Source organism: Cryptotermes secundus, unplaced genomic scaffold, assembly GCF_002891405.2.
Source record: "Cryptotermes secundus unplaced genomic scaffold, Csec_1.0 scaffold4, whole genome shotgun sequence".
Classification (NCBI taxonomy): Eukaryota; Metazoa; Arthropoda; class Insecta; order Blattodea; family Kalotermitidae; genus Cryptotermes; species Cryptotermes secundus.
In genome coordinates, this window is record NW_019742439.1 from 243,415 (window position 1) to 266,870 (window position 23,456).

Consider the following 23,456-nt stretch of genomic DNA (forward strand, 5'->3'; position numbering starts at 1 on the left):
ACCTCTTCTTGTTGTGCCGTCGCAGGTATCGTGTCCACTGGACAGGCCAACTTCTCTTCCTGCCAGGCATCCATATTGGCTTGCAAGTTCTTCTCTCGCATGGCGGCCGTCCTTTCTTGGATGGCTCTCGTTCTTGCTTGGGTTGCTTTCGTCTCTGCATCCAACTTTTCTCCCCAGGCGTCTAACTTCGCCATTAAATCTTCTTTGTCTTTCCTCCTCTCTTCCTTCTCTTTCCTCCTCTTTTCCTCCATCTCTTCTTTCTCAGCCTTCCTATCGGCCTTCATCTCTTTCAGCATTTCCATTATTCGTTGCAAGTCTTGTTTCTCCAGCTTGTAGCAGTAAAATATTCGATGCACAATAATTCAATTGGTGGCGTGTTTAAGTTCGAGAAAATTCTGACACCAAATTGTCACGTGTCTTGAGATCGAATCCCGTCGGTCACGTGTGTAAGTTCGAATCCCNCAACTGTGAGATAAGTAATTGTAGCCGTTACTTGTAGATTGTTAAATAAACCAATTAACCATCTCTACGGCGTCTTCAGTAACCAGAAACACGTTACAGTATTAACAGTAATATTATTAAAACAGAAGAGACTCAACGGAGGCAATTTTTTATTGCTAGTGGGGTTGGGACTAAGTCCCTTGTACTGCGGTCACTTCTGGCCTATTGTACCAGCCCCAGATGATAGGTGAGGGTGATTGTGGAGCAATTGGTGGAATGAAGATTGGCAGGGGAAACAGAACTACTCGGAGAAAACCTGCCCCAGCGCCACTTTGTCCACCATAAATCCCACTTGACAAGACGCGGGATCGCACCCGGGCAGCCGCGGTGGGAAGCCAGCGACTAACTGCTTGAGCCTGGTGCTATGTGGACCTACATCTATGAAATATAACGACACACAACTCAATAAATTGTAATTGAAACTGACATTTATATAAGAATTTATAAGAAAAATTCCCAACCATGTTTAATATATCGATAACCTTTTTAATGTTCAAACATAATGCAACACAAATGGCGTCAAATTTATTTCAATAAGATTTTAGGAACATTTCACTCGTAAATGGGAATACAGTGCGATACAATATGATATTGCGTAACAAATAACAAGATGTTAATGAGGAAACTGGTGAAATGAAAGGATAAATGAGAATATGCAAAGAAAAATCGCCTAAACTCTGATTTGTCCACCAATTACAGATATAACAAAAAGGCTGTACGGTTAACCAAACAAAATGTATAAGAAGTTCCTCAAATGAATATGAAAATTAAAATGATTTTACGTTCTTTTGTATCTGCCCTTTACTGGTGAACACGGATAAGTTTGTTCATGGTAGCCCCGGCAACAAAATGGTCAGAACTATTCCTCCAGCCCCTTGAACTTCCGTCAGTCGCCGAGAGTTTGCGATAATTTTATGGTCCAGAGAAGCAAAGAGGATCATTGTGTCGTAGGCTCCATGCCTGTGACTGCTCTATGCTATCTGAAACTGAAAGTGAGGTCTGTCTTTCCGAAACACAAACGCAAAGGAAGTAGATGGAAACTGAGGTAATGTTTTGGTTTGATATTTGCCAATGCTTGATGTTCGAAAATTCAAAACGTACTTGATTTGTATAAAATGGTTTGTACTCGTTACATCTAGTTATAGATATAAAAATTGTAGGAAAAAATAAAGTTATCCTTTTATATACTTCTCGGTCTTTAAAACGGCGTCTCTCTAACCCTTCCCCCCAAAATTTCTGTATGTATTTACCCTAAATTCGAGTTACATGTTCATCAGAACGTACTATAACGTGTCTAAAATGTCTCTGAGGGTGCGTAACCATGGGATAATTAAGTACGTTCTTAAGTAATAATAAAAGATATGCTATACTCTGCTTTCAGCATAATGGTGGAAGGGAAATCGCTGTACCCGAGACTTCACTGAACACACATGATTCACTTCTGTGAGATTGCTTACTCCAAATATGACGTACCTTGAAAGATGTTTTAGACAAACAATAAGAGCAGACATATTATTTTTTATCTCACTTGTCCATTATTAATCTCAAAATGTTTGTTTCTTATCTCTTACGTCCAAATATACTCTTGAGTGCTTTATTCTCAGAGTCGTGTAATTTCTTTAGTGGGAAGAGAACACATTTCTCAGTAACAATAGAACGTAGAAAAGCAGTTGTACTGTTCTCGTTTTTTTAAGATTCTGTAACATAGACGGTCTAATAACAGATTCAGAATTAATAACAGCATAGAGGAACACATTATGATTCTTATAAGATGTCATCCATCATATATCCACCCATATTATCATCCATCCATCATATAAGACATAAATTAAATATAAATTCGTAATTTAAAATTTTTGTTGTAAATTGAGCAGGTTTGACAAATTTGGATAAGTTCGTTTTCATCTTCACAACACATCTGAGTTATATAGGACATATATAGAAAAAAAAGTCTTAATACCAAATTTTACCGAATTCCTTTAACTAGATTTTGAAATAAAGTAAGTGAAAGGACGGACATGGTCTCAACTTTGTCCTTTAACTTCATTCATTTATTTCCTTCAGAGACTGCACAACTACGAAAACACATTAGAAGTCGTCAGCCCCCTTCCCACATCACTATTCCTAAAGTTTTGGAGGTACGAAATTGAGGAAATTACGTTTATCTATTTGCATCGATTTTCTGTAAGCCCCTTGTTGATGCAACAACTTCAACATAACCGTTAAGCAGATAAATCTAAACACAGTGCTGCAGGCGCCTATTCAAAATTCTCTTCGTGATGTAATAATTCTATGCTTTCACTTCATACGGTGATAAGCGTAGGTAACGCAGTCCCCACCCCCGTCAATCGCGTATTAAAGTACAATCACGTATGGTCTGCGTGAACTTACAAAAATCATACACGACCTTCGTTCCCATGCGTGTTATATGCTTTGCCCATCTCATCCTACTTCATTTCGTAATTTAAAAAATATTTGACGAAGAGCACAAATTATGAACTTGTACTCTTCGCCAAATATAATCAAAATGAAGTCGAGGAGAGTGAGATGGGCAGGGCATGTAACACGAATGGGGAGAAGAGGAATGCATATAGGATATTGGTAGGAAAGACAGAAGAAAGGAGATCATTGGGAAGACCAAGACGTAGGTGGGTGGACACTATTAAAATGGATCATAGAGAAATAGAATGGGATGGTATAGATTGGATTTATCTGGATCAGGCTATAGACCTGTGGAGTGCTCTTGTAAACAAGGTAATAAACCTTCGGGTCCCATAAAATGCTGGATAGTTCTTGAGTAGCTGCACAAGTGGCAGCTTCTCAAGAAGGGCTCAGCTCCATAAGTGAGTGAGTACAAACTATGAAATTGCTCCTGTAATTTTCTTCAGTCTCCTATTAATCCGTCTTAGGTCCAGATACTTTCCTCATCACCCTCTTCTCATAGCGGCAGTGAGTATCTTGTCTAACACATTTCGTGGTTTTCCTCTGAACCTCCTTGAGATTACAGTTGCAGTATTTTGAACTAAGCTACTATACAGTATGTTCCTCACTATTCCTTCCCAATGCACTTAGACTGAAGGAATTACAACGTACCTCTTTTTTCCCCAACTTCACATTTCCAGATTTAAACGTAGTAAATGATAATTTTAGCCAAACATAATACATTTTGTTAATACAAGTGGGGATGAAACAAAAGTTTTAACTTGCATATTCAACGCCTCTGTCCTGTCCATCTCCGTGGGAAGTGGATATTACACAAAATTCTGCTCAAACTTAATTTTACAGACCAGACCAAACATGATCGGAATCAATTCACTGACTAACATTACATTCTTCTATTTATTATTTTCTAAACGTCAGTGCAAATAATGGCTAGGCCTTACTCAAAATGAGATACAACACGGACTTTCTGAGCTTAATAATAAGTTACATAACAAAAAACATTAACACCTGGCTATATTGTTTCAGTCACGGTTCCCACAAAAAGAAATTAACACTGTAGATCTGAGTACTTCTTGAGAAACTAATAGTTGATCAGCTAAAACTGATATCTCGAGCATTTTATGTTTACTGTGGTGTTTACAAGAGTCCGATAAACGTCTGAGTCACGTGATCTCCGTATTTCCTTAAGCAGAGTCACGTAAAAGACTGCGGACTGTGAAATGTTCGATGCCTGCAACTTCCTCTGAAGTACAATTTGTTTGCAGGTATCTTGAGGACTGTTATCTGACTTCAGAACTGAGAATATAGCAATAAAATACGAAACTATAGCCTTATTATGCGTGTAACACTATACCCATTAAAATAAATAAAACTTCAGAAACACCAAACTACAAGCCACTATTTCATATAGTACCGTACAAAGAATGTTCTTTTTCTATATAAAACTTCGCGGTATAGTTTTCAATTAAGTGGCAAAGTGTCGTGATAGAGTGCTTGTCACGACCGTCATGAAAACACTAGCAGCTATTACTTCTCAGATTATAGTATAAACCTTCAATTGCTAATTAATACTACACTATACATGTACAGAATGCTCGTGAAAGCGTATAACACATACGGTGAGTATTTGGGCATTCACTGACACATATTGGAATATCAATTTGTACAACTCGAAATTTTCCAGTACGAACAGTGTAAAAGGTGCTCAATTGAACAAAAAGATAAATACGAAAAGAGTCATTGCCAATAAATCTCTCGAAGGAAAAAAAAAGGATTGTACAAGATTTATAAAAACGAAGCTTTACTTTTTGACCATCAATTAGAGATGTGTTTCGAAAATTACGGCCGTAGGTTATTAGAGGATAATAAAAAGTCTACACTTCAGTAGAACAATTGAAAATGCGGAATGGAATCAGTTTCGCGCCTGTTCCCCATACAAATGAATACAGTATGGCCTAATGAACATAGAATCAAACACTGAAACGACTAGACATTAAGCAGCACAACAGAGCTGGATCACATAGCAGTAACACTCTAGACCACTTTCGGTAAGTGCTCTGCTGCCTATCCTGGGCGAGATTATTCGTGGGTTCCTTCACTTCCTCCGAGAAAACTCCGGAAAGCACCTCGATTACGCAATGATCGCTTCCTGACAAATATTTTCCAACTCATTTTTAACCAGTTTTCCTACTATCCGACGCTATATAGTCTTGATACAGAGAGCACCGTAAATGACCCACTAATCCAAGTATAAACAGTATTTTTTATTGCTAGTGGGGTGGGACTAAGTCCCTTGTACTGCGGCCATTTCTGGCCTATTGTACCAGCCCCAGATGATAGTTGAGGGTGATTGTGGAACAATTGGTGGAATGAAGATTGGCAGGGGAAACCGAAGTACTCGGAGAAAACCTGCTCCAGCGCCACTTTGTCAACCACAAATCCCACTTGACCAGACCCGGGATCGAACCTGGGCCGCCGCGGTGGGAAGCCAGCGACTAACCGCTTGAGCTATAGCGCGGCTCCTAAGTCTAAACAGTAAATCCCACTGCTTAGATATTTCGGTTCAATTACAAATTTAGCTGCGGATGGCTGAGGGGGTATAAGAGACATTTTCTCCAAAAACGGAGAACACACGCAATGTTTGAAAATCGTGGTAGAATAAGGAAAAGTTTAAGTAATAATGTACAAACATTATCTTGAAATCATTATATAATTTTTCTTCTTAAATGAGCTTTCTTAAAAACATGTTTTATGTGAACGAGACAAAATTCTTTTAATAAATACAAAGAATAGTGAGTCCTATGAGAATATGCCCAAGATCAGATACATGTTACCTATAATAATAATAATTAGAAACTAAATTTAACATTCGATAGATATCCCCTTCTTCCTTTCGTTAAAATCTACACAAATATATTTACAAGACAAACACTATATATGTAAGGAAGATATTTCTCACGAGCGAAGCAGGTGACTGAGAGAAGAATATACCTACATACAAACAGACATATACGGTTCGACAAGATTACTGTGATGTAAAGATTCCTACAATTTACTACAATACTAAACAGCTGTAAAATAGATTCTTATCTTACATCTTGTATTGAATAAGCCTTCTTGCTTTTTCTGATTCTGAAATAGTTAACATACTCATAGAAAACGGGCCATGTGGTAGCGTAGTTGGTTGAGGCACCATGCTACAAGCCGGAAGGTCGCGGTTTCGATTTCCGATGAGGTCACTGGATATTTTAATTGTCCTAAAGCTTCCAGGCGCACTATGGCCTTCGGGTCGATTCAGCCTCTAACAGAATGAGTACCAGGAATCTTCCTGGGGGTAAAGGGTGGCCGGCGTGTAAAGCAGCTGACATCACCGTCATCTGTGAGCCGATTGTCTAAAAAATGTGGGAGCCTCGACGTCTCACAACCCTACGGGTTTCCAAGGTATGTTACAGGGATAGCTTTACCTTATATTTTTTCTTTTACGTCACAGAAAACAAGAGATGTTTAGGCTGTAAAGCTCAACTGGTGAATTCTGTTTAGGAAACATATCTCAGTTAAGTCTGAGAATCGTATGGAACTCGTAAATTTACTGTCTGTGCAGAGTTCTGTGTATGTGGTACAAAGTCCTTTAAAGAGTAAATAAAACAAAGGTAATCTACGTCAATTAAATACTGCAATATGCCTCATAAGAGGAGGAGGGATGGCAGAGTCGGTATAGCGATTAGCTAAGGGCTGGACGGCCTAAGGGTCGGAGTTCGAATTCCAGTACGGACTAGATTTTTTCTCTCTATATCGTCTAAACTCGTTCTCAATAGACCCAGCCTCCCAACCAGTGGGTACCAGAGGCTCTTTCCCCGGGGGTAAAGTGGCTGGGGCATGAAACCGAAGCTAACCACTCACTTTCCACCAGCACCGAGATCAAGAATAAGTGGATCTACAAATCCATTACCCCCTATGTCTTCATGACGCAGCGCTTAATTAGTTAACAACAGAGATAACTTTACTTTCGCTGTACCTATACGAAGTTACAGAAACTGCACACAAATCTGGAACGTTTGTTTCTGAAGTTGAGTTCTGCATACTTAACTGCAAAACATTTATATCACACATATACAGCAACTTAAGGAATAGATACTAAGACAGCTATTAAATAACAAAATCTCAACCGACTTCTCTGGATAGTTCGAAGTACTGTACTAATTAAAACCGTAGTAGGACCGCTGCACTGAAATGCTACTACCATACCATACAGGCTGCTATTAAAGACTAGGAGGTGAATTCCATTCCATGCCCTAGGAGAAACCGGCTGCCACTGCTGCCCGATTCTAGGAAGGGTTAGCTTAATTAACACTAATGATCCAGTATGCCATGGAGTCAGCTGTTTCTGTCTTGTTACAAGCAATGGTTGCAGGCTGCTTCCTATCTCTATACGCCCTGCAATGTCCTTCGTACTAAATGTATGATGACATTATTAAAATATGACCCGTTACTTGCTCAAAATCACTATTATAAATCGAATATATTAAAATTTTCAAACTTAATATACATACTGCTTATAAGAATGTTATAACAGCCTATTTCCTCCCTTACACATGACGAGGGAAACAGGTTCAGTTTCTGAAACGTTGGGTTCTTGAAGAAACTGAAAACGGACGGCAATGTCTACTGTAACAGCCATAGATACTGTACAATCATCGGCAATCTCTAAACTTTGCTTAATACTGTTGCGTGTTTCCTGGGCAACGCTACAAGAAATTGTGTGGGTCTCGGAATTGGACGAATATTTATTGGACGATAACCCTTTACACTCACAAATACAATCACTCGGACGTTTCCTCTTCACTGTTACACACTCTCGCACCGCTAATCTCGGTGAAGTGTCTTCTGCTCTGCTCGGAGCTCGACTGTCCTTAGCTCTCGTCGGATACGAACTGTTATATCCTGCACTCGGAATGAATAGGAAACACCTTGTCGAAGGGTTAATTTCGCCGGCTCTTCAATGTTATACACTCTCGCACCGCTAATCTCGGTGAAGTGTCTTCTGCTTCCCGTTATTCGAAGCTGGACTGAGTCCCTAGCTCTCGTCGAATACGGACTAACTGGTCTCCAAGTCTAAGTCCAAATCCAAGTCAAATTGCCACTGAATATGCCATTAAAAATATTTTCAGCAATCTTTCCCAATCAAGAGGTCACGGAAATATCTTTCACCGTCTATTTTCGGTAGCACGTGGTCTGGTTGGTAAAAAGCTTCCATCATCTCCGATACTATCACGAAGTCGCAAAAACATTTTGCATTGCCTCTCTTCATGGCCGCCGGATCTAAACTACTCAATAATTTATGGGAAGAACTAATAAACTACTTTCCTTAATACGACGTGGACCGCACAGAAAACGACGCGTCCAACAATTCTTCTATTTTTACACACGTATTCTGTGCCACGGTAACGGTTTTTTACAGAGCCGTTACTTAGCAACGACAGGGGGATACACATATATAGAAACACAGACTGATGGTAACGATTTATGAAGTACACCATTCAGATGAGCTCAGGTGCCATAATGCACATACAGAGTTTCATAAATATCGGTTTAGACATTCAGAAATTCAGACAGTGTGGAAATCGCATAAGACTACTTTATGAAAGTAGGCTAAAAATCATCCTTTCATCTATTTCTCTCCTTATTGGATAGCACTCCACTCTTTGGTTCGTCAATCGCCCCTTCACTTGCCACTCTCCTTCCACTGATATCTATACAAGGGATTCCGAACCCACCTCATCTGACACTAACCCTGAAGATAGCAACCTTAATGTTTCGCGAAACACTGAACATTTTTCCATGTGCCATGCAAATTATTCCAGAAAGTATAAGTCATATATTAAATCCCAGCAGCGGAAATCTAAGGACAAGAAATGTGTTGTTCGAATTTACTGTGTGAGAAATTTTAATAAAATAAAACAAATATTGTCACGCATTAGTGACTAGACACGGGGTTTGGACTGATAATTGGATTTCTTGAAGGCTTATAACACGAAAATGCAAATAATTATAGCGCTATCGCTAAATCTACACACTTAACAAATTTCTGTAGGACACGCCGTCTTCGTCAATTACAGTCTTCATTAGTCGTTGCTCGGTTACAGTTCCTAACAGTGGAGTTTCTTCTGATTTCGCGGTTATGTCGTTGACAGTTGGCTAACATCTCTGAACTCAGTGTCTAAACTGTTGATTCTCAACTAACTAACTCATGACTTCCGATTCGTTACTGCGGAGACGTCTTTATCGAGCTGTTGCCTAGCAACGGCTCTCTTCAGGCTTTCATGTCACAGTATAATAGTGTATTTCGGCGAATTTTCTGAAAACTTGTCATGGACATATATTCTATTAAAATTTATGAAGATAGAACAATATAAATTTGTAAATTAAGATATTCAGTTGCCGTACTCGTTTTTCTGCCCCGATCCTTGCTGATCCCTAATGAGAGGGTCGCTAAAACTGTAGGTTATACCTGCAATAACATTCTTCCGGACAGTAAAAATTTCGTTTCTGTCATGAGGATCCAGTCGTTAAGCCATTCAAGAAAATTCAATGCATCCTGAGGACCCCTAGTTTGGCATGTTTGGTCGAGAGGCGAAAGAGACGTACTCCTGAAAACATCGATAACTAAATCGATAGCAAGCAATCACCGCTCGTTCTCCGTCAGGTGAAGAGGGAGGAGTGCGGAAAGAACATCCGTTTCCAACCGTTGACTCTCCTCATAAAAGGGATTGGCTTTTCAATTATGCAGGCTGAAGGATTAGCTATTTATAAGGTTATGAAATAAAACGTGTCCCATGAATACGGTTTGCGGTATTCGGAGAGCTGCGAGAAATTCTGTAGGCGGGACGTTTCCAGCAACACTGACTACAGTGTCAGTTACCACTGACAAAATGCACTGGCACTGAAGTTCAGTCAAATCTTCAGGATTACATTACTTGTTTCAATTGAAAAACTAAATACTACGGTTTGTCGATGACTGGACCGACTCTGTGGTGTAGTGGTCAGAGTTCCTGGATACGGATCCAGAGGTTCCGGGTTCGGTTCCCGGTGCTACCAGATTTTCTGAGAAGTAGTGGGTCTGGAAAGGGATCCACTCAGCCTCATGAGGATAATTGAGGAGCTATTTCATTGGAATAGAGGCTCCGGTCTAGAAAATCGAGATAAACGGCCGTGGGGATCCGTTGCGCTGACTACGTGACATCCTCTATCCGCTAAAGTCGGCACTAACTTCGCCTACAAGCGACAGTTCGCTCGGTCGGTATCGTTCGCTTGCGGACTACAGGCCACGGAGTTTTTTTTTTCCCTGTCGGTGACTATTATCTTCTGGGAAGTGATGTCTTGTGGTTTATTCAATAGTTACTAATATTTCGGAGAAACATTCTGCATAAACTTCTGAAAATAAAGGCAGTAGGTTCTTCCATCTACAAAATAAGATGTCATGTCCGAGAACACATTAGTCTTGGACTTTCATTTTCTTTCCAAACCGTGCTACTTTTATTGGTTGCCATTTTTTGTTGACATTTCATACGTTACAAAGAAAGTCAGACTTACGGCATCATACATTTCTGTCTGTCTGTCTGCACCTTGACAACTTTCGAATCAAATATTAGACTTTCATAATACTCAGAGTTAGTTTACGACTGGCGGTTTAACGCCACTGAGTTTGTCTTGGCATCAAGCCCCTTGAGACCCACGACCATAATTTTTTTTCAACTGAACACTTGCGGTCATCGTCCTTATATAACATCCTCTCTGACGAGAGGATTGGTCTATCATTTACAATTGCTACTGGCACTCGCCAGCGGGATCATTCCCGGGTCCGAGTACCGCGGGACTCAAGACATTATTTTACTGTCTCAGATTCGAGAATCCCCCAACCTGGAGGGTTAGGTCCCCGTTTTTATATCCCATACGAACAGGGTGACCCAGTTATATCAGCAGGCAATGGGTTCCCTTTTCGTCGCCTCATACGACTCGTAAGGCTAAGGTGGAGGTAAACGAACCCGCCTCCACACGGGAAATTCTGACGTCAGTCAGAGTTCATAACACTCTACATGAAGCATGCAATTTTATGAAGGAAGTCGGCCGTAATATACCTCGGGGGACTAGCTACCAGCTTTCTAACGCAGGTTTCGATCCCAGGTCAGGGCACGTGGGAATTGTGGTGGAGAAAGTGGCACTAGGATGAGTTTTCACCGTGTATTTCGATGTCCCCCGCCAATTTCATTCCACCAGCTGCTCCGCAGTCATTAATCATCCTATCATTGACGCTATACGGTGTCAATACTGACAGTGTCCTTAAATAAAAAATTAAACGAGAAAAAGGAAGTCAGACTTGTGGTGTCACTCTTTTGTGTGTGTCCAGTATAATAAGTTCTGACTCACTTGACAGACTCTCTTGGCAATTTGTACGAAGAAGACTATTTTGAGCTTTCCACTTTTGTAATATCATTTCCTTATCAACGTCGAAACAAAGCTACTATTTGGACTTCTGAGTTGGGAATTATGATAGATGGCAGTGTATTGTGCGGGCATAAAACACTGTGTGGTCATAAGGCATTTTAAAATATGCTACTTCTAAAGTAAATTATTACAGGAAGAAAAGAAGCAGCGTGTCAAGGGCATGAAAATGATACTTCCCTTATTATGACAATAACAAACTAATTTTGGCCGAGTAAGATAGAGCTATCACTTAACAGGTCGTGGATGCCCATACGATTGTGAGACGTCGAGGTTCCCACATTTACTAAACAATCGGCTCACAGATGGCAATGGGGTTGTCAGCTTCAAGCGCCGGTCGTCCTTCTATTCTCAAAAGGAAGTGAAGCCTTTACAAATATTAATGCAAATTTCTATCCATGGTTTCAAAATTAATTCTTTTGCATAGCTCATTAGTTCAATCCTGAGTTCTTACAGATATAAAATTATTGTTGCTAATGCAACTACATTCTGAATAAAATATTGCATAATGTAAACAAACGTAGTCCCTTTCATTTCGTTAAATTTAGACCATATAAAAATATTTCGAATAACTGTTGTTCTTGATGGTATCTCTAGGTTATGTCGTATTACCTAAATAGTTTTGCACAGTGATAGGTTTCGAGACTAATGATGAAATGTTATTTGAATTCTTTGAGGAGTTGCGGTTATGCCAGGCCGATAATTAAATTAGCCTGACACCATTTGTTAAAACAAGCAAGTGCACATAGGGATAGAATTGATCACCAGTCATGTGACCATCTGACCACTTTACGTAATGAACGCATCAAAATTTAGTCTACGAAAATTCTTTCTTCTTGTCACTTGTCTTAGACCCTCTCATTAACTTAAGACGTACTGGCCGCGCCATAGCTCAAGCGGTTAGTCGCTGGCTTCCCACCGCGGCGGCCCGGGTTCGATCCCGGGTCTGGTCAAGTGGCATTTGTAGTGGACAAAGTGGCGCTGGGGTGGGTTTTCTCCGAGTACTTCGGTTTCCCTTGCCAATCTTAAGCCCATCAAATTCTCCATCATCACAATCACTCGGGGCAGGCTGCAATAGGCTAATCAGTGGCCGCCGTGCCGAGTGGACACGGTTGGAATCCACCCCACCCCCTAAGCAAAATAAAAAAAAAGACTTAAGACTACATAGCTTGGAATGGTAGGCTGATACATGAAAGATGAATTCGAAATGATTTGGGTATGATCGTGGCCCAATCGAGATACTATTCCGGTATTTGCCTGGACGCACTCAGGAAGACCATGAAAACCTCAGTCAAGTTAGCCAGTGTCCGGATGGAGATTTGATAGGAGGAGCTCCCGAATATGATTCTAGAACATTACCGCAGCGCCAGCCCCTGCGGTCGCAGGTTTCTTCCTCCGAAACAAAATGAGAAAGTGACAAGTTCTCGGGAGAGAACAAAATATTTACCAACCATTATTCACAGAGGTACGGGCGCATGCCTGATCCGGAGAAAATGAATCCCAAGAGTAACTGCAAAGTTTTTCTTGTGATTAATTAATCAAGCACCATCCCATGTATAAATATCGGGAAAGGAGGTATAGCTGCTTGCATTCTTAAACTCGAACCCAGATGAAAGTGAATGGTAAGATTCAAGTACCGGACTCTTCTCCTCGGGAAGACCCCAGCACCTACTGGACAGTAAGCTAGGTGGACCCCACAGCTGAACTGGGCACTACGGAGAAGAGAAAACTCCACTGTCCCTGTCTGGAATCGAACCGTGGTTTCTCTGCCGCTTAACCCGTAGCCCCTCGCTATACCTACTGAGGTATCGCAACTCTGAGAACCTTTCTCACCTTACCGCAATTCGCTTAGTGGGGGGTGGAGTCCAACTGGGTCCACTCGGCACGGCGCCACTGATTGGCCTATTGTAGCCTGCCCCGGGTGATTATGAAGATGGAGAATTTGGTGGAATGAAGACTGGCAGGGGAAACCGAAGTACTCGGAGAAAACCCGTCCCAGCGCCACTTTGTCCACCACAAATCCCATTTGACCAGACCCAGGACCGAACCCTGGCCGCCGCGGTGGGAAGCCAGCGACTAACCGCTTGAGCTATGGCGCGGCCCTAACACACATCTTAGTTATTAGATTCACAGCCAAGGGGCGTTACAGGGATAGTACACAGGTGCAAGCGAACAACACTAGGAGGACTTGGAGCAATGACTGATTGCCTAAGTGGATTCTACGACGCTCTTGAATAACTATCAGTCTTCTATCACTACAACCAATCTGAAAAGGCCTGACTAGGGCCCAAGAGAATATTGGAAAGGGGCGGAGACTCCTCTCTCGAGTTTACTAAGTATATACAGGAACAGAAGCTGTAGGATTCGTCTTTTTATTCTGAAAGGAAAGGAAAATCCCGTAACATTGACTGCGAAATCTAAGGCACGTACGTTCTTAGACCGCTCGAAAAATAAAGTTGTACGTTCAAATGCTGCTTGGGGCTAGATGTTTGTCCGCGTTATTCTGTGATGATATAGAGATCTCACAATACTCCCTGGCCTGGGCCAAGTAGGCCTGTTACGTGTCTCAGTCGAAGGCCCTGTAGCTGAATCGGAACAGGCCACATGACCTAATCTATGATAGAAGGAACAATGTAGGAAAAAAATAATGAAAATATATCTATTCATTGCTGCGTAAGCCCTAGAATATTCGCAGAGACGTGAAACTACGGAGGGGAAGATACATTTCAGAACCGTGTACCAATCTTAATCAACGGCCCGGGTTCGATCCCGGGTCTGGTCAAGTGGGATTTGTGGTGGACAAAGTGGCGCTGGGGTGGGTTTTCTCCGAGTACTTCGGTTCCCCTGCCAATCTTCATTCCACCAAATTCTCCATCATCATAATCACCCGGGGTAGGCTACAATAGGCCAATCAGTGGCCGCCGTGCCGAGTGGACCCAGTTGGACTCCACCCCACGCTAAGCGAATAAAAAAAAACTTAATCAAAGCTGCCCTTGAACCGAGCCAGAAAGAATACATTCCATGATGTATGTCCTACTGCGAGAGTGACTGCACGCGGTCACTCTGTTCATTATTTTGACGACATAATAAAACCTCAGTCTGTTTGATTGTTAATTGATATTTGCAAGTAACTAAGGTCCGTTTTCGAATGCTGGAACATACACTAAGATAAATTCGGTTTCCCATTGCAGGCAACTAAAATAATAGTTAGGAATGCTCTTAAGACAACATAAAGAGAAGATATAGAAGGGCGTTCTGTATTTTCTGAGTTACAAGTATTTATCTTAAAGTATGTGATGATTTTATGGTTAGAACTAGTTCTTTATATAAGATTTGAGGCTTTCACGGCGGTGACTATGAAGAAAGCAGTCTTCTGGGATTTGGCACCGTGTATATGTGGTGTTAACCGACGTTCCTGAGGAAATCCCAGAAGACTGCTTTCTTCATAGTTCTTTATAATTTTACGGTGCCGAGTTCGATTCTCAACTCAAAGAACGGCTATAACTGATTTTCCTTGTGGTATTATTTAGACTATCCAGATAAATTCTGGAATAATACCTCGACGTAGGCTTCCATTTTCACCATTTGAAATTCACCAATCTGAGTCACACGCCAAATCTAAACAAGTATGCAAATTAGGAAACGTAATTGAACGTCATAATAAAATATAAATAAAACTGTTTCTTTGTTCATTCGGCAACTTAAGACTTATTATTTCTCTCTAGCTCTTTCACAGATTTCTTTGATGTGCTAAGTTTTTCAAAACCGTATTCCAGAATGGTTTACTCTGAAACGTCCCGTCTGCATGGAAAATGAGGTGATGATTCTTATAATCGGCAAGGAAATATACAAATATTTATGTAGTATATGCGATTAGGGCCGGTCACGGTAGCCGAGCGGTCTAAGGCGTGCACTGTCTTCACTCGCTCGGAAGCCGGGATCGTGGATTCGAATCCCACTCAGGGCATGGATGTTTATGTGCGTTTTTCTGTGTTTGTCTACAGGTAGAGGCCTTGCGACGAGCTGATCACCCGCCCAAGGAGTCCTACCGTATGTCTAAGATCTAGAAAAACCGAAGTGAACGGAGAAGTTCATGGAGGTAGGCCTAGGCCCACTGGGGCTGTAGTGCCAAGGGGGGAAAAATGAGATTAGTAGCAACGGCTTAGAGAAGAACACTTTAAAAGTTATGCAAACCACGCTCTATATAACTGTAACTTCTACGGAAAGAGAAGGCCCTTAACCACTGCGGCAATTTGTACACGATTTATATGAAGTTAATAGAAACACATGTCGAATAGATATCGACAAAATTATTGGCTATAAGCCGGAAACATAATGAGAAAACTGTCCATTTGATATATTTTTTCAAAAGAACGAAATTCCATCAAGAAATTTGTGTAGTAATGAAGAACATCATATAATGCATATGTTTAGCGAAATTATAACAGTGACTTCATGACTGGATGTGATAAGTAGTATTTAGAATATCTTCGGTACAACTGCTTACTCATTTTGAACAACTTTTCCATTTGACTTGCCTGTATTTACAGCCGTATACCGAGTTACTGTAGAAACGTGGAGGAACTACTCACCTGATACAGAACGAACCACCGGGACTGCCACTTGGTGCTGTCAGCAGTTCGCTTGTGTAGGTACCCGGCCAGCGAGTGGTCGTAGTGGGCCCTCTCGGAGAGGTTCAGCAACTGATTCTCATTAACGCGAATAGTTCGCTGCATTTTCGGGCTCAACATTTCGACAACTTCAAAAATATTTCACCCATAATTATACAACATCTGTTGTCCTAATCTATAATTAAATAACTTTTTAAAAAGTTCATATTTAGTCTCAGTTCAAGCTGGAATAAATCGCTTAAATTTATTTTCTTCACAAGACTTTCAAGGAATGTCCTTTGCGAAATACTTTTAGGTATATATATTGCACTGACGAAGATCTGTTTCCGGAAGTAATATTAATTCTTGGAGTTATGACATGATTAGTTCCCGTCTCACAAATATTTCAATAACTTATTTAAAACTGCAGGTGAAATAAAATCTAATATTAAAGAAATGTAGCTACTGGGATAAGCAGTAACTTCACAGTATTCCAAAACACAATTTCCGTGCGATTTGTCGGATACCCCACTTGGTGTATTTTCAGGTAACTATGAACTCCTTGGTGATAAAGTTGAAGTTAGTATTTTTATTTTGTAATTGGAATTATTATAAAATGTTAAAGAGGATATGATGATTATCTGAAAATACGGAGAAAAAAAACTTCGAATTATTGTGCCGATTGATCAGACAGACTGAGACTAGCCTGTACTTGCTGATCATAGAGATTCAAAATTGGAACATTCATGATAGAAGGTGAGGAAGCAGACAACATGAAGTCATCTAAAAGATGCAGATCATTTTCATCAATAGCATGTGATACGAGAACAAGAAGAGAAAGCGGAAATAACAAGAGTAAGCAGAAGAAAAGAAGTAACAACCCTATCCAACAAAGGAAGCAGCAGCAACAACAACAATAACAATCACAGTAACTGACAACCCATGACATATGAGGTGAACATGTATTGTAACTACCAAGAATTGATGACATTAGAGTGGGTCACGTCAAACTGTTAACAAATTCAGAAACAGTTGACGGTGGATGTACGTTTCCACATGTTAACGAGAAAATGCGCTTCATATCGGATTCTATATAAAACTAGTACAAAGATAATCCATGCTGAACGAGACAGATTTCTGGAAAATATTATGAGGCAAAAAATAATTATATCTCAGCGTAATAAAGAATTAGAATGGGAAAAGAGAGACCTTAAACTTGTATATAATAAACTGAGGGACAGATAATGATGAATATATTGTGAACGGTTTAAGTATACCTCATTAATGTCAAAGATATATTATGCAAGCAGTTGCAGTTGTATGTAATTACTGCTAAACATACAGAACTTCACTGAGCCTAATACACCACTTGTAAACCAACTACTTCCCGATTTCAACAATACCGAAGAAAATTCTACGAACTGACAGTAGCAGCAACAGGTTGCCAGTCAAATGTTACTTGGAACTTCAAAGTAGAAATGAAAAGAAGATAAAACGTCAAAACCACTGAGTGCATAAATCTTATTAATAACAAAATGTGTTTCTTTCAGTTACTTCAAAATATTCCGCATGTTGCACCTCGCAACCTTCACCAAGTTCAAACAAGTTAACAAGCATCATAATATAATTCACTCTTGATTCCAGTTGAACAACATATATAACACTACTGACACAAATGTTATTTATATCTTGAGTGTGTTGACAGAAATCGAGTGACCTCCAACCGACCAACCAACCCCCTTTTTACAGGTATACTCGTCCACGCGGGGCGAAATGAACGTCACAACGGCGACCACCCTTGTAGACGGAGGGTAATGTGCTGGCTAAAACAGAATCCAAAGCGTCGCGCGCTGCTGCGACGCTCGCTGATTACGTCGTACGTCATTACCCTCTACTCCACCTCTGATTGGTTAGAGTAAACCCCGCGAAGAAGGGCACAGGGAGGTGAAAACTTTGTACTGCGACGACGCACTGAATTAAGATAGCCTAAATATATTTACGTATGAAATGGAATACATGTGTAATTCTTAGCGGGAACTAGATAAGATTATCTGTTTATCGTATTAGTGAGAGCGTATGCTTCCAGTTGCCTCAATGGTAAAATAATCAACGAAAAATGTACTGATTAACAACAGACCCTTATCGCGGAGATAGATACACGAACGTTTTAAGTTGGTAATTTTACATCACACTTCAAAGACCCGTGTATTGGTTTTGCTTCATTCTTAGAGTCTTCTTTGACCAATTACTTACTTATTTTATCGGCCGCGCTCAAGCGGTTAGTCGCTGGCTTCGCATCGCGGCGGCCCGGGTTCGATCCCGGGTCTGGTGAAATGGGATTTGTGGTGAACAAAGTGGCGCTGGGGCAGGTTTTCACCGAGTACTTCGGTTTCCCCTGCCAATCTTCCTTCCATCAATTGTTCCACAATCACCCTCACCTATCATCTGGGGCTGGTACAATAGGCCAGAATTTGCCGCAGTAGAAGGGACTTGGTCCCACCCCACTAGCAATAAAAAAGAAATACTTATTTTATGGTTCATTTAACGGTGGTTTCGAATACACAGTATCAAATGGTAAAATGATTACTGAATGATGAACTTGAAAGAATGTGGAAGGAAGCCGTAGTGGCCTATTTTAAGATACTATTCCGGCAGTCGCCCGGAGGAACTGAAGAAAATCACCAATAAGAACAATCGGTATCCAGGGTGAGATTCGAACCAGACATTTTCGGAATAGAAGTCAGCAGCGTTACTTCCTGAATCAAATTGTTCGTTGATCCAACCACAACTGAGGGGACTTGGCATGCGTTTCGAATGTAGATGGGTTCCAGGGATTCTTTAAGAGCAGACGAGTGTATTCCAGTCAGGTGACAGGTCTACATGTTTCCTGCTTAACCATACCCTGACCGATACACTCACTTGCTGCAGATAAGAACATTTGATTGCAAACCTGGACCTAACAGCACAGACATGACAAATCATTGGTACATGAAATATTTCACTTGTGTTTCATTGAATTTTATGCTACAAATCTAATAAAATTTCATATGGAAGTTATATAATTTTAAATGTTAGTATTATCAATCCTGCCGATCACGGTGTCCACGCGGTCTAAGGCATGAACTGTCTTCGCCCGTTCGAACATGGGATAGTAGATTCGTATCCCACTCGAGGCACTGATGTCTACGTGCGTTTAATCTGTGTTTGTGTTGTTCTGTGTGTAGATAGCGGCCTTGTGACGGGCTGATCCCCCGTCCTGCCGACTGTGTATACAGTAAGAAACTGAAAAAAAAAAAAACACCAAGGTCCACTACGGATTAAGCTTTTGATCTGTTAGGTAAAAGATAAAAGTTGTCCATGTGCTTAACTTAATTAAGCATTATGGCATGAAAGCGTACGGGGGAGTGGATGTATATATCCATATTTTTTTGACATCGGCATTAGAGGTGAGTGGTCGGTTTCAAGCCCCTGCTGCTTTACTCCCGGTACTCATTGTATAGGAGGCTGGGTGGGCCCCAGAGCCGGTCTGGACGACGTGGAGAAAATTCTTGACCCTAACGGGACTAGAACCCCTACCCCTCGGTCGTCCAGCCCGAAGTCAGTCGTTATACCAACTGAGCTATCCAGGCTCACGCTTTTGGTCTGTTATGAGCATTAAAACTGTTGTATCGGTAACTTTTCGTATCACTTTTATTGCACGCTTCGATAATTGAGACTATAAGCTCCGAATGACTGGAATATAGTGAATAATAATAAGCTAGGAAGGAACCGGTCGTAGTCTAATTTCAAGATACTGTCACGGCACTCGCCTGGAAGGGGGGGTTGAGGAAAACAACGAAAGCCTCAGTCAGGATATCGGTGTCGGGATTCGAACCAAACACCTCCATGTATAAGCCAGAAGAGTTACCGCTTGAGACAACTCGTTCGGGTTCCTTTGCGTAAATGGATTTTCATCTGCAAACCTGGAGCACCAACACTTATTTGTCACAAATATTTCCACCCCGTGGACAAGCAGTCTTCGCCGTGACTGCTGGATCCTGTCTTATACCGTAGCTGAATATATGTTGTAGCGGGTAGACCCGTTACTGGGTAACGACCTCGAAAAAAAACAACGAAATAACATCCCCTGTTAGGCAACAGATTCGTAATAAGTAAGTATACACACCCGTTACCGAGTAACCCCTTCGCAAACAACCCACGGAAGATAATGGAGGAGCAATAGAAGAGCTGTGTTTTCTATTGGTCCGTGCCGAGGGGTTATAAGGAGGACAATTAGAGCAAGAATTCAGGAAGTTGTGGAATATTCGCCGGACGGTAATAAAGTGAGCGCGGAAGCTGAAGAATCTCCACTGTAGAAGCCGTTACCAGGGAACGACTGGTGAAGACAGCAAAGTACAATGACTTAGCGTGTACTGTAAAGTGTGGAAATTAGCAATAGTGTTATAGTTATTCCCAGTTACGACATGTAAATGGTCAATAAATCCAATATTTAATCCAAATCCCGTGTATAGTCACTGAAAACACGTGAAACACTACGTCCCATTTGCTTTGTGGGATGATCCATTGTGATAGAACAGAAATACGGTTGAAGAACAAGTACGTATATTATTCTCTCTACTAGGTCGATACAGACCAAAATCATATTCACAGAAGAATGAAGAATACTATCTTCTCAGGCGTGACGCCGTTTAGTGTGGTGGAGATTTATCGAAATTTCGGAGGCAAGTACTATTTCTAACTTCACGACCGAATAATAAGAAAGCAGGCAACTAGTATCAGATCCGGAAAATGAAGACAATACAAATACATTCCTCCGAAATTTCTATGAATTTCTACCGAACTACACAGCCTGACTTGCCAGAAGACAGCGATATTTCTAGTCACGGGAGTAAGAACCCCAAATTCAACTCACCGATGTGAAGATATCTTCTCAGCAAGAAGTACCGTCGAAATCCGTCCACTAGTTTCCGAGACAGAACTGAAGAGAACAGCCACGACGTGGACAGAATACGCTATTTTTATGTACTCGTACGGCGAAAGCCTGAAACCATTAAAACATAATAAAGCGCTTAATATGATCTACTTTTCTGTGATTGCAATTTAATTTAAAGTTAGTTTTCAACTGGACAAAAACAAAAGCAGAGCTAGCAAAGAACCTACTCGTTAGTGACAAAATTAACAACGTCTGGAATAATGCTGTGCGACCGTAATACCTAATTTCACACTTAATAATCATCAATCAATACAAAAACGTTGAACGTCAGCGATTGCTTCTCACAATGACTGTCAAGTTTAATGTGCAGGAATAATGACTGTAAAAGTATAAAGAACACGCAACACATTCACTGCTGGTAGCAAATCCAAGGACGCAGAACGGGTCCGAACGGTGTTCAAAGCGAACATTTTTATTATTTCCCTTCCCCCCCCCCCCCCCACCAAAAAATTTCCCTCCCAAATGAAAACACGTATCCCCACAAAAACAACCACTTTTTCAACNCACAGCAAAAAATTGTCCTCCTGAAGTCAAAATCGTATCCCTGAAAAAAGATATCCTTTCTCAACACACTTTTTCCCACCTGTGACTATATATGGGATGTGGCTCTCAAAAGGACCATTTTCTTACCCGTCTTTCCCAGTGGCCCTAATGGAGTTCCTTTCCTTATAAATAGAAACCACTCGGTCCAATGTGACATATAAGTTTTTACTACGTTAAAACTTATCTCCCTTACATGTTTCGGTCCTTACGGACCATTTTCAGAGGGAACATCAATACAAATTTATAATTGTTAGTGTGACGGACCAGAATGAAACAAATCAAATCCTTTCCTTACCTTTCCCTCCCTTGGTTCTTATGACCACCTGCCTACTTAACTGAGCCAATTCCCAAATCTACACAATTCAAGCCTGAAGATACAGACAGCATGTTCCTCCGAAACGTCGGTATCCATTTAAGAGACCACACGGTATCACAACCCAGGAAATTTCAATATGAGCACTCACCGCCGTGAAACTTAAAAAATTTACATCTGTACAATTTATTATCTATATCTCTTCTTTGCAAACTTAGTTCCCAGGTCTGAGCACTGTAACGGCAATGTTCGAGCCTAATTGCACATACAATATAGAAAATCGCCAAAAGAGTGAGAAAAGCAAATCATTAAGAACTGAGGGACTATTCTGACGAAAGACTTGAGTGTCATCAAAGTCTGTCAAATGCCTCTAAAAAACGCATAAGTTTGTTCAAGCTCATAATTAAAATGACAAACGAGTTTCAAGCAATTAAATTTCACATGTTGAACATTCTTACATATAATTAAATCATAATACCTAATACATCCTTCGAAAATTAGGCAAAGCTCAAATATTTGGGAATGAAAATAATATATAAAAATTGATTTCTTTGAGAAATTAAGAGCAGCTCATACTTGGGAAATGCTTGCAACCATTCAGTTCATAATTTTTTGTCTTCTCATCTAATTTACATTAGAGCAGAGGCAAAACCCAGACTTGTCAATCAAGCATATTTCAACATATTCTGTAGGCCTACTTTAAAATAAATATGTTGCTTTACCCATAGAGTAATAATCAGCCTAGATTACAAATTATACAGTGAGCCCCATATCTGAGAACGTAAATATCAGAGGCCTATAACAAACTTAATTTCACCTGTTCCGTATGGATGTGAAATGTGGTGTTTAATACCAACAATAAACCCAACAACTCAGCTCGACGCCGCTTTCCACACTGATTCAAGAAGGGTGTGTGGGGAGACACCTAGCGGTACTTTGATGTATTCATAAGCATTTGCGCGCAAAATTCGAATTTCGGGAACTTTCTGATAGCACCACCTATCATTGGAAGAACATACAGTGAGGGCGTTTGAAAACAGGGTCTTGAGGAGTACATCTGATCCTTCCCAAGAGTGGGAAATAACATCAGAGTGGAGGAAACTACGTAATGAGGAGCTTCATAACTCGCATGGTTCAAAAATGTTATTAGGATCAATAAATCAAGGAGGATGAACTGGGGTAGGATGTAACACGCCTGGGAACGATGAGAAAGGCATATACAATTTTCAAGAAAAATCTGAAGGGAGGAAACCACTTTAATGTTATAAGTGTAAGAAGGGTTATAATAGGAAAAGATGTTAAAGAACAACGTGGGTGGTTCTGAGTTAGAATTGTTTGACTCAGGATTAAACTCAATGCCAGGTTCTTGCGAGCACAGTAATGATCCTTCGGATTCCAAGAAGGGCGGTTTATTACTTGAATAGCTTAGCAACTATTAACTTCTCAACATATTGAGTTAGCTATCATATAAATGATGTCACGAGTGTGAAATTTTATTAACATTTGCTATAGATGACTTAAAAATACTGGCTACGTGGGAGTTCAATTCGAGTTT

At 40.6% G+C, this 23,456-nt stretch overlaps 1 protein-coding gene across 2 annotated transcripts in view; it reads right to left on the reverse strand.

Annotated features, from left to right (window-relative positions):
* The window catches only part of LOC111873049 (ras-specific guanine nucleotide-releasing factor 1), a 233,642-nt gene extending 215,784 nt beyond the window's left edge, over positions 1-17,858 (reverse strand). For both annotated transcript variants that reach the window (XM_023867418.2, XM_023867417.2), the window contains exon 1: positions 16,035-17,858. In XM_023867418.2, the coding sequence (XP_023723186.1) occupies positions 16,035-16,193 (159 nt within the window). In that variant the 5' untranslated portion in view covers positions 16,194-17,858. The remainder of the gene's footprint in view (positions 1-16,034) is intronic.
* Between the last annotated feature and the right edge of the window lie 5,598 nt (positions 17,859-23,456).